This window comes from Orcinus orca, chromosome 13, assembly GCF_937001465.1.
Source record: "Orcinus orca chromosome 13, mOrcOrc1.1, whole genome shotgun sequence".
NCBI lineage: Eukaryota > Metazoa > Chordata > Mammalia > Artiodactyla > Delphinidae > Orcinus > Orcinus orca.
This window is the reverse complement of record NC_064571.1, coordinates 30,265,153-30,278,172: the sequence shown is the minus strand read 5'-3', so window position 1 is coordinate 30,278,172 and position 13,020 is coordinate 30,265,153. Positions and strand designations below refer to the sequence as shown.

The window sequence follows — 13,020 nt, the reverse complement described above, 5'->3', positions numbered from 1 at the left end:
AGAAACAAATCGAACCAATATGTAGGTGAACTACACATAGGCATTCATAAATGTCTTTAAAAGAACTGTAGAGGAGGATCAGGATAGTGGATTAAGAGGACATGGAGCTCACATTTCCCCATGAACTCATCAAAATACATCTACATGTTGAACAATTCTCACTGAAAACTAACTGGAAACTGGCAGAAGGAATCCGGTACAAACAAGGCTATAAGAAAGATACACAGGTAGTCAGGCAGAATGGGAAGAACGTGACCAGGTTGGGCCCTGTGTTCCTGGGAGGTGACTCAGAGTAACAGGAAGAATACATGGGTGGACACCTGCCCTGGGGAGTGAGTGGTGAGAGCCACAGATTGGATGCCCAAGTCTGGGGTCCTGTGCAGGAGAGACAAGACTCCTTGGCTGGTTGGAGGACCACTGGGACTAACAGGGGGGCAGTGGGAAGCCTGAACACTGCTCATGAAGAGCACATGAGTGCTGGGTTGCCCTCAAGGCAGGGTGGAAAGAGTTCTGCTCTAGTGGCTGCCAGGTTTCCCACAACCGCCTCAGTGCGTGCCTCAGCCTGAGCCGAGCCAATGCACCAGTGCTGCTCACTCCATGTCGCAGCAGGGCATTAAATCTGGGGTGGTCATGACCAGGGAGAAAATTCGATCTTGGGATGCAGAGACAACCTGGTCTTTGGGCGGAGGCTGGGTGGGATTGGGGTCATTGTTAATGCTTACTCAAGCAGAACATCACAAGCAGCCCAAATCTCTGATGGCAGCACTCGAACATAGCTCAACTCCTGATACTGAAAGTCCACATAGACAACAACAGCTCTACAGTGTGGTTCCACAACAGGGCAGGGGCAGCAGGGATGGGGGCAGTAACCAGCTGTGAGGGAAACAATTGTGGGAACCTATACAGGCAGTGTATCAGAGACAGCTTGAACCTCTGTCTGCAATCAACACAGGCCAAGAGACCCCATGGACCCAACTTACTTCAGCACTTCCCACCACTTGGGCAAGGCTCTGAGTGGAAAAAGGGGGAAGCACAAAGGGAACAGAGCTGGCCCAGGCCAGACCCTCAGGGCTTCTGCTCCAGGAATTTGGGATCAGACCCCACCCCTCATAGGGTGGTCATGGCCATTGAGCAGAGGGGAAGTCCCACTTCACACCTGGTGCCAGCTCTAGCTCCTCCATCTCTAGCCCCACTCCCTACCAAGCTGACAGCTACCAGCACATCCTGAGGAAAGATGTGACTTGTTTCCACACCAAATCCAGCTCTCCCACCAAAGGCACTGGGCACACATAGGGATGCTGCCACACCCCTTCAAGACCACAATAGGTAACTGTTTCACCTAAGCTCATAGAAACAGAGAAAGTTAAGCAAAATGCAATGGCAGAAGAACTGTTCTCAATTGAAAGAGCAAGAAAAAACAGCTGAAAAAAAAATGAAACATAAATAAACGATTTACCTGAAGAAGAATTCAAACCATTGGTTACAAAAAATGTTAACTGAATTAGGGGAAAGAATCTATCTATACACTAATAACTTTAATAAGAAACTAGAAAGTATTTTAAAAGATCCAATCAGAAATGAAGAATTCAACAGCTGAAATTAAAAGCACACTAGGAGGAATGAATAGCAAACTAAGTGATACAGAAGAATGCATAAGTGATCTGGTAGAATAATGTAAATCACCCAATCAGAACAGCAAAAGAAAGGAGCAAATTGTAAAAAATGAAAACATCTAGGAGTTCTCTGGTATATACTACTAAAGAAAATCAACAAAACCACAAGGGAAGAAACAAAGAGAAGAAAAAATGAACAGAGAAGAACTACATGAACAAGCAGAAAATAAGTGACAAAATGGCAATAAGTACATACCTATTAATAATTACTTTAAATATCAATGGACAAATGCTCCCTCAAAGGACACAGGGTGGCTGATTAAATGAAAAAACAAGACCCTTCTATATGTCGCCTAAGAAACTCACATACACAAAGAAGGTGAGGAAATGAAAAAGGATATTTTACGTAAACAGGAACAATAAGAAAGCCGGGGTAACAATACTCGCTTCAGACAAAATAGACTTTCAAACAAAGGCTATCACAAAAGACAAAGAAGGGCATTATATAATGATAAAGGGATCAATACAAGACAAGGATATTACACTCAGTGTAATATTAGGGGCACCTAAATATATAAAGCAAATATTCACAGACATAGAGGGAGAAATTGATGACAATACCATAACAATAGGGAACTTTCATACCTCACTTACATCAATGAACATATGATCCAGACAGAAAATCAATCATATAACAGTGGTCTTAAATGACACACTTGAACAGTTAAACTTAAAAGATATCTACAGGACATTTCATCCAAAAACAGCAGAATACACATTCCTTTCAAGTGCACATGGAACATTCTCCAGGACAGATCACACACTGGGCCACAAAATAAGGCTGAACAAATTTAAGGAGATAGATATTATATCAAGCATTTTCCCCCACTACAATGGTATAAAATTAGAACTCAATTACAGGAAGAAAAATGGGAAAAGCATGAACATGTGGAGACTAAACGACATGCTACTAAAAAACCACCTGGTCAATGAAGAAATCAAAGAGGAAATCAGAAAATACGTTGAGACAAAGGGAAAAGGAAACACAACACTCCAAAATCTATGAGATGCAGCAAAAGCAGTTCTAAGGGGGAAGTTTATAGCAATACAGGCCTTCCTCAAGAAATACGTAAAACCTCAAATAAAGTACCTAACCAACCACTTAAAGAAATTAGAAAAAGACAAACAAAGGCCAAAGTCATCAGAAGGAAGGAAATAATAAAGATTAGAGAGGAAATAAATAAAATAAAGATCAAGAAACAACAGAAAAGAGGGAAAGAGGGAGGGGCAAGACAGGAGAAAGGGATTAAGAGATACAAAACTACTATGTATAAAATAGATAAGCAACAAGGATATATCATATAGCACATGGAATTACAGCCATTATCTCATAATAACTTTTACTGGAGTAAAATCTGTAAAAATACTGAATCACTATGCTGTACACCTGAAACTAATATAATATTGTAACTTTTTTTTTTGGCTGCACCGTGAGGCATTCGGGATTTTAGTTCCCTGACGAGGGATCAAACCCATGTCCCCTGAATTGGGAGCACAGAGTCGTAACCACTGGACTGCCAGGGAAGTCCCTAATATAATATTGTAAATCAACTATACTTCAATTTTTAAAAGTCTGTGATAAATATGCTCAAGAAAATAGAGAAAAGATAGACAAATTGGAAAAAGGATGGAGAATTTCACCAGAAATTTGAGGATATAAAAAAATTTAAATGGACATTCTAGAATTAAAAAATACATATCTAAAATTCTAACTCCTAATTTTCTATTCTACTTCTACCAAGGCATTCATTATATGTTTGTACTAATTTCCTTGAAGTTAGGAGGGATATAAGTAGACATAATATTAGGAACCATTTCCAGAATAAACAAAATGCAAATGTCAATGAAAAAATGAGAAAGAGGTCTTTAAATCTTGTTAAGGGATGATAATTATAGTGTGAGCTTTTATATCCACAGCTTTCTGGCTAGGTAAAGCAGAAACAAACATATTTTACCAATCTAGATTTTAAGAAACCTTTTTTCTATATGATGGACAAAGTAAAAGCAATGGTCACTTACAGGAAGGTGTGTGAAGACAGCAAAGGTGTTACGGAGAAAGGCAATGAGGTCTACTAGGTAATCACTAGCTTTGTTGCCCAAATCTCCTGTCATCCAGTCATAGTCAGCCAGCTGTAGAAACTGGTCAATCTTCTGGTTTAAGTTGGTATAAATCTCTTCTTCAGCTGCATGTCTGGCATCCTGTGAAATGTGAAATTTGAATAGTCATTCAAAATTCCAGTATAAGCAAAGCAGAAATCTCTGCTTGGAGACATCTCAAACTAAGTAACATAATTGAGAATATCAAGTAATATCACAGTCTCCATTAATTTTTCTTGTTTTCAAAAGCTCAGTAGAGTCCTTTCTATTTTGTATCTGCAAGACAAATTATTATATTGATTCACCAAATAGAGAAACTGCCTTCACTGCCCTCAGCTATCTGCATCCTTTGTACCTTCTTACCTATGTTTAAAACTACACTCATTCTCAGGATCCTATTCTCTTTCTTCTCTTCTGGAATTCCAAGAACCTCCCTTCCTGCAATATCAACCTCTCTTATAGTTGCTAGTCTCTTCACTTTGCTTATTTTAAGTATCCTGAAGTTTCTAATTTAATGCTGTATGTTCCCACTAGTTACTATCCTACCTTTCTAGATTCTTTATAATCAAGTTTCTTCAAAGATTGGCACACATTTCCTAAAATATGCTCTAATTAACAACAGTCCTGAAAAATGCTTAAATGACAGCAAAAAAGTTCCTAGATCAATTAAGTCTGAGAACCCCAGTTTAAAAGAGTCTTGATTTACACTGGCACATAAAAGGCTCTAAGAAGTGTTATGGGACTAAAGCTCCAAGAAAAACATTTTTAGGAGAAAACAGTCTACGCTGCAATCTAACAATCCATCAACATGGACTGGTCCAGGGTAATCCATGACCGCCAGGCTACCATATCCAATATCCGTTTTTCAGTCTCATCTTACCCTGTTCTCTGTTGGCTTTCAGGACATAGTTTTACTTTTACTTTTCTGGCCTCTAATCCTCTCACTTCCGCTGGATGATTTCATCACCTCCTATGGCTTCCACTATATCTGTCCAAACCCTTTCTTGTTAAAGACCCATATTTCTGATTGTTTCCTGCATTATGGCTCACAGAAACTTTGAATACTGTAAGTCCAGGACAAGAATAATCATAATTCCCACTCTTCACCTGTTCATTTCAGGCCAAGGCAGAGATTTAAGCAACATATCAGATTCCATTCATTCCTTCATAGTCACGGTGTCCTATAAATTCTACCCCCAAAACTTTACTCGAACTCATACCCGCCTCTCCATTTTCACCTTTTTAATGGCTGCATAATTTTACAGGTATTTACATACTATAATATAGGCATTGACTATGTTTACTTATATGAACACAGTTCTAAGAGCATTTCTCTGCTTACATATTTACTTACTTGTATGATAATTTAATACTGTCCTTGAATTCCCATTTTACTAAGTTTTCTTTTAATTAATAAACATTATTTTCTAGAAATCTGGGCTTAAAGAAAAATTGAGCAGAAAGTACAGAGCATTTCCAGATACTGCCCGCCATCCCCTTCCCACTGTTTCTCCTATTTAAAAAACCTTGCATTAGTGTGGAACATTTGTTACAATAGATGAACTGATATTGATATTTTATTATTAACTAAAGTTTACAGTTTGCATCAGGGTTTACTATTTGTGTTGTACAGTTCCATGGGTACTTACAAATAGATAATGTCATGTATTCACTATTACAGAATCGTACAGAATAGTTTTCTTGTCATAAAAATCCACTCTACTCTATCCATCCCTCCCTTGCTCATCCCCCAAATCCTGGAAACAAACCATCTTTTTACTTTCTCCAGAACTTTGCCTTTCTACAATGTCTTATACTGGGAACCATGTATGTAGCTGATTGGCTTATTTTACTTAGCAATGTGCAGTTAATTTTCCTCCATGTCTTTCTATGGCTTGATATTCATTCCTTTTCATCACTGAATAATATTCCATTGTCAGGATGTATCATAGTTTGTTTATCCATTTACCTATTGAAGGACATCTTGATAGCTTCTGAGTGTAGTCAATTTTGAATAATGCTACTGTAATGATTTATGTGTAAGTTTTTGTGTAGCTTAACATTTCAATTCACTTGGATAGTTACCAAGACGCATAACTGGTGAATTGCATGGGAAGACTATTTCAGTTTAGCCTTGTAAGAAACTGACAAACTGTCTTCCAAAATAACATTACCATTTTGTATTAGCACCAGCAATGAATGAGAGCTGCTATTGCTCCAGCATTTGTTGTCAGTGTTTTCAGTTTTAGTCTTTTTAAGAGTTGTACAATGGTATCACTGTTGTTTTAACTTATAACTCCCTCTCCATCCTTTGGTGTGGTATCTATTCGGATCTTTTGCCCATTTTTAAAGTGAGCCCACATTAAACCCACTTTTTAATTTTCTTATTGTTGACTTTTACCTGTTCTTTGTATATTTTGGATATAAGTCCTTTATTAGATATGCATTTTACAAACATTTTCTCCTTCTTTTCATTCTTTTAACAGTGTCTTTTCTACAGCAGAAATTTTTCATTTTAATGAAGTCCATCTTATCAGTATTTTCTTTGATGGATTGTGTTCTGGTTGCTGTACCTTAAGTCATAGTGAAACCCAAGGTTACCAACATTTTCCCTTATGTTATCTTCTAAGAGTTTTATAGTGCTGTGTTTCACATGTAAGTCTGTGATCCCCTTTGAGTTAATTTTTAACTCAATTAACTCAATTTTTTTTGAGTTTAACTCAAACTCAAATTTTTAACTCAATTTTAAAGTGTAACATCTGTGTCTAGGTTCATTTTTTTTTCTTTTTTGCAGGTGGATGTCGAGTTGTTTCAACATTTATTGAAAACACTTTCATTTCTCCATTAAACTGAGTTTACTGCACGTCAACAATCAGTTGACTATATTTGCGAGAGTCTATTTCTGGGCTCCTATGTTGTTCCCTTGACCTAATTATCGTTTTTTGTTTTGTTTTTTTTTTCCAATACCACACTGTCTTGATTACTGTACCTTTATAATAAGTCTTGAAGTCAGGTAGTGTCAGTTCTCCAACATTGTTCTTCTCCATCAATACTGTGTTGACTATTCTGGGTGTTTTGCCTCTCCACATAAACTTCGGAAACAATATGTCAATATCCACAAAATGAGTTGCTGGAATTTGGACTGGGACTGAATCTTTAGATTAAGTTGAAAAGAACTGATATCTTGATAAAATATTGAATCTTCTTATCCACGAATATGGAACATATCTCCACTTATTTAGATCTTACTTCTTTGATTACTTTTTATCAGAGTTTTACAGGTTTTCTCACATCGATATTGTTTATCTTGTTAGGTTTATATCTATTTCTTTTTTCAATGTTAATGTAAATAGCATTATGTTTTTAATTACAAATTCCAGTTATTTGTTACTGGTATAATGACAAAGCAAATAACTTTTGTATATCAATTTTATATGCTGAACCTTGCTACATTCATTTATTACTTCCAGCAGTCTTTTTGTTATTGTTAATTCGTTCATATTTTCTACTTAGACAATCATGTTGTCTGTAAACTAAGTCAGTTTTATCTCTGTCTTCCCAGTCTGTAAGTCTTTTATTTCATGGCTTACTGAATGTTGAATAAGAGTGGTATAAAAGGACATTCCGGCCTTTTTCATGATTTTAGCAGGAAAGTTTCTAGTTTCTCACTATCAGGTATGATGTTATTTGTAGGACTTTTGTAGATGTTCTTTACCAAGTTGACAGCATTCCCCTTCTATTATAGTTAGCTGAGAGGTTTTTATCATGAATAGGTGTTGGATTTTGTCAAATGCATTTTCTATATCTATTAATATGATTCTATAATTGTTCTTCTTTAGCCCATTAATGTGATGAATTACAATACTTGATTTTTGATGTTGAGTAAGTCTTGCAGACCCACTTGGTGGTAGTGTATAATTCTGATACATTGTTGGATTCAATTTCATAATATTTTGTTGAGGATTCTGCATCTAAGTTCATGAGAAATATTAGTCTGTAGCTTTCCTTTCCTGCGATGTCTGGCTGGTATTATGGTAATGCTAGCCTCATAGAGTGAGTTACGTAGTATTCTCTCTGCTTCTATTTCCTGGAAAATATTATAGAGAAGTGGTGACATTTCATCCTTAAATATTAGGTAGAATTTCTTTCAGCTTAATTAGCGTATAACTGCCAAGTTGTCAGATATTTAAAATGAAAAACATAATGACTAAATATAGGTATACACTGCAAAAGGATTCCCCACATCAAGTTAATTAACACAGCTATCATCTCACATATTTACTTTTTTGTTTGTTTGTTTTGGTGAGAACACTGAAGTTCTACTCTCTTAGCAATTATCATTTATACAATAGTGTAATCAACTATAGTCACATTGTTATATACTAGATGCTCAGACTATTCATCTTACAATTGAAAGTTTGTACCCTTTTATCAACCTCTATTTCTTCACCCCCCAGCCCTGGCAATAATGTTTCTACTCTCTGTTTCTATGAGTTCAACTTTTTTTGTTAGGTTCCACATATAAATGATACCATGAAGTATTTGTTTATCTGGTTTATTTCATTTTGCATAATGCCTTCTAGGTTTGTCCATATTTTTGCAACTGATCAGGATTTTCTTCTTTTTTTAATGGCTGAATAATATTCCACTGTGTGTATGTGGTGTGTGTGTGTGTGTAATTTAGCTATTCATCCATTAAGAGACACTTAGGTTGTTTCCATATCTTGACTACTTTGATTAATGCTGTAATGAATGTGAAAGTATACATAACTCTTCAAGATATTGATTCCTTTGAATATAGACCCAGAAGTAGAATTGCTGGATCATATGGTAGTTCTATTTTTGATTTTTTGAGGAACCTCCATACTGTTTTCCATAGTGGCTGTACCAGCTTACATTCCCACCAACAGTACACAAGGGCTCCCTTTTCTCCACATCCTTGCCAGCATTTGTTATCTCTTGTGTCTCTTTTTTTTAATAGAAGTATAGTCGATTTACAATGTTAAGTTAGTTTCTGGTGTACAGCAAAGTATAGCTATACATATATTTTATACACACACACACACATATATTCTTTTCCATTATGGTTTATTACAAGATAGTGAATATAGTTCCCTGTGCTATACAGTAGAACTTTTTAATCTGTTTTATATATAGTAGTTTGTATCTGCTAATCCCAAACTCCTAATTTATCCTTCCCCCATCCCCTTTCCCCCTTGGTAACCATAAGTTTGTTTCCTATGTCTGTGGGTCTACTTCTGTTTTGTAAATAAGTTCATTTGTATCATATTTTGGATTCCACATATAAGTGATATATGGCATTTGCCTTTCTCTGTCCGATTTACTTTATTTACTAGTATGATAATCCCTAGATCCATCCATGTCGCTGCAAATGGCATTATTTCGTTCTTTTTTATGGCTGAGTAGTATTCCATTGTATATATATACCACATCTTCTTTAACCATTGATCTGTTGATGGACATTTAGGTTGCTTCCATGACCTGGCTATTGTAAATAGTGCACTATGAACACTGGGGTGCAAGTATATTCTCAAATTAGAATTTTCTCTGGATATATACCCTATCTCTTATCTTTTTGATGATACCACTCTAACGTGTAAGGTAATATCTCATTGTAGTTTTGATTTGCATTTCCTTAAAGATTTGTGATGTTGAACATCTTTTCATTTACATGTTGCTCATTTGTATGTCTTCTTTGGAAAAATGTCTATTCAGTTCCTCTGCCCATTTTTTAATCAGATTTTTTTTTTGCTATTGAGTTGTATGAGTTCTTTGTGTTTTTTGGATATTAACCCCTTACCAGATACATGATTTGCAAATATTTTCTCCCATTCAATTGGTTGCTTTTTCATTCTGTTGATGGTTTCTTTGCTGTACAGAAAGTTTTTAGTTTGATGAAGTCCCACTTGTTTATTCTTGATTTTATTGCCTTCGCTTTTGGTGTCAACTCCAAAAAATCATCTCTAAGACCAATGTCAAAGAAGTTACCCTCTATGTTTTCTTCTAGGAGTGTTATGGATTCAGTCTCACATTCAAGTCTCTGATCCATTTTGATTTGATTTGTGTCTATGGTATAAGACAGAGATCCAGTTTCATTCTTTTGCATGTGGCTGTCCAGTTTCACCAAACCCACTTATTTAAGAAACTATCCTTTCCTCATTGTATATTCTTGGCCCCTTTGTCATAAATTAATCGACCATATATGTATAGGCTTATTTCTGGGATCTTCAATCTGTTCCATTTATCTATGTGTCTGTTTGTAGGCCAATACCATCCTGTTTTCATTATGATAGCTTTATAATATAATTTGAAATCAGGAAGTGTGTTGTTTCCAGCTTTGTTCTTTCTCAAGATTGCTTTGGATTTTCAGAGTCTTTTGTGGTTCCATACAAATTTTAATATATTTTTTTCAATTTCTGTAAAAAAAAGTACCATTTTGATAGGGATTGCATTGAATCTGTAGTTCACTTTGGGTAGCTTGGACATTTTAACAATATTAATTCTTCCAATTAATGAACATTCAATATCTTTCCATTTACTTGTGTCTTGTTCAACTTCTTTCAACTGGGCCTGGTGTTTTCTATTTGCGAAAGCCATTAATTATTTTTTTTTTTTTTTTTTTATTTTTTGCGTTATGCAGGCCTCTCACTGTTGTGGCCTCTCCCGCTGCGGAGCACAGGCTCCGGACGCGCAGGCCCAGCGGCCATGGCTCACGGGCCCAGCCGCTCCGCGGCATGCGGGATCCTCCCGGACCAGGGCACGAACCCGTGTCCCCTGCATTGGCAGGCGGACTCTCAACCACTGCACCACCAGGGAAGCCCAGCCATTAATTATTGATTCAATTTCTTCAACAGATATAAGGCTATTTAGATTATTACTCCTTGTGTGAGTTTTGGTAAATTGTGTCTCTGAAAAAATTGGTTCGATTTATGTAGGTTGTTAATTTGTGGATATAGATGTTCATAATATGCCCTTATTAATATGCCCTTATTAATATTTTAATGTCTATGGAATCAGTAGTGATGGACCCTTCTTCATTTATGATATTAGTAATTTGTGTCTTCTGTCTTTTATTATTGGTCAGCCTAACTCGAAGTTTATCAATTTTATTGATCTAAAAACCCACGTTTAGTTTCATTGGTTTTCTCCTTTGCTTTTCTGTTTTCAATTATTTCTGTTCTAATTTTTCTTTTCTTTTGATTATTTTGGATTTAATTTGCTCTTCTTTCCCTAGTTTCCTAAGGTAGAAGCTTAGATTACTGATCGTGAAATTTCTTCTTTTGGGATTTATGCAGTTAATGCTATAAATTTCCCTATAAGCAGTGCTTTCACTGATGCCACAAGTTTTAGTAAGTTATACTTTATTTTATTTTAGTACTGTTTAATTTCTCTTGAAACTTTTTCTTTGACCCAAGTGTTTTTCTGAAGTGTGCTGGTTAATCTCCAAATATTTGGGGATTTTCTAACTATCTTTCTGTTATTTATTTCCAGGGTTTAATTCCATTTGGTCTGAGAGCAAGCTTTATATGATTTTTATTCTTTAAAATTTTTTAAGATGTGCTTTAATACCCAAAACATGGTCTGTCTTGGTGAATGTTCTTATGAGCTTGAGAAGAATATGTATTACGCTGTTGTTAGATGAAGTATTCTATAAATGTCAATTCGATCTAGCTGATTGATAGCACCATTCAGTTCAACAATATCCTTACTAATTTTCTGCCTCCTTGATCTGTCAATTACTGACAGAGGGGTTCACTAAGAGATTTTATCAGGAAGAGATGTGGCCTTACATAAAATACCTTTTTAGTATCTTTTTAAATACTCATGCATTTTTTCTCACCTGATCTATTACAGTAGTGAATAATTTTAAACAACTTTCTAATACTAATCATCCTTGCATTCTTAACATTACTTTATCCCTGCTTTCTATGCACTTCTGGATTTTGTTTGATATTTTATTATTTATGATTTTTACATCAATATTTGTCTTTAATTACTCAGGGATTTTATGGTTTCTCTAGTTTTCTTTTTAAACTTAATTTCAGCTACTATATTTTTTTCCATAGTTTTAACACCTTTATTAAATCTAATAACTTTCATAAAGAGCCTGGCACACCTGAGGGAACCATGAGCTTATTAAATATTAGCTAACCTCATTTTATGACCAAATCTCTCTTTTTCTGTTGCTCTAATATTTATTTTATCAATTGCTATTATCTTTTTTTAAACATCTTTATTGGAGTATAATTGCTTTACAATGGTGTGTTAGTTTCTGCTTTACAACAAAGTGAATCAGCTGTACATATACATATATCCCCATATCTCCTCCCTCTTGCATCTCCCTCCCACCCTCCCTATACCACCCCTCTAGGTGGACACAAAGCTCTGAGCTGATTTCCCTGTGCTATGTGTCTGCTTCCCACTAGCTATCTATTTTACATTTGGTAGTGTACATATGTCCGTGCCACTCTCTCACTTCATCCCAGCTTACCCTTCCCCCTTCCCATGTCCTCAAGTCCATTCTCTACGTCTGTGTCTTTATTCCTGTCCAGCCCCTAGGGTCTTCAGAACTTTTTTTTTTTTTTTTAAGTTTTGGATCATTGTTATGTTGACTTCACAAAAATTAACTGAGATATTTTCCATTTTTCTCTACAGTATGGAGTAGTTTAAATTATACAGAAATTATCTGTTTTGTGAAAGCCTGAATGAATTCACTGGTAAAATCATGTGAATCTTCCCCAGTTTTAAGAAGTCTTTAACAACTTTTTCATTTTTTTCATAGTTATGTCAATTTTCTTTATCTTCTTTTCTTTTTTTAATATTTATTTATTTAGTTGGTTGCACTGGGTCTTAGTTGCAGCATGTGGGCTCCTTAGTTGTGGCTCATGGCTCCTTAGTTGTGGCTCACCGGCTCCTTAGTTGCAGCACACAGGCTCCTTAGTTGTGGCATGCAAACCCTTAGTTGTGGCATGCACCTGGGATCTAGTTCCCTGACCAGGGATTGAACCAGGGCCCCCTGCACTGGGAGTGCCGAGTTTTATCTACTGCACCACCAGGGAGTCCTCTTTATCTTCTTGAATCACTTTTTTAATCACATATTTTCCTATAGATCATTAAATTTATTAGCACAGAGTTATACAAAGTATTCTCGGTATTTCATTTCCTCTGATTATGAATTTCAAGTAATTGTGATTTATTTATTCCTTCCTTTCTTTTTTCTTGTCTCATT

The 13,020-nt window shown here is 35.8% G+C and overlaps 1 protein-coding gene across 15 annotated transcripts in view; it reads right to left on the bottom strand.

Moving 5' to 3' along the window:
* The window catches only part of EXOC6B (exocyst complex component 6B), a 721,405-nt gene that overhangs the window by 284,252 nt on the left and 424,133 nt on the right, over positions 1 to 13,020 (bottom strand). For all 15 annotated transcript variants that reach the window (XR_007470913.1, XR_007470912.1, XM_033400476.2 and 12 more), the window contains one exon: positions 3,693 to 3,872. Coding sequence is in view for 13 of the 15 variants with exons in the window: in XM_033400476.2 (XP_033256367.1) it covers positions 3,693 to 3,872 (180 nt within the window). In the remaining 2 variants the exon portion in view is untranslated. The remainder of the gene's footprint in view (positions 1 to 3,692; positions 3,873 to 13,020) is intronic.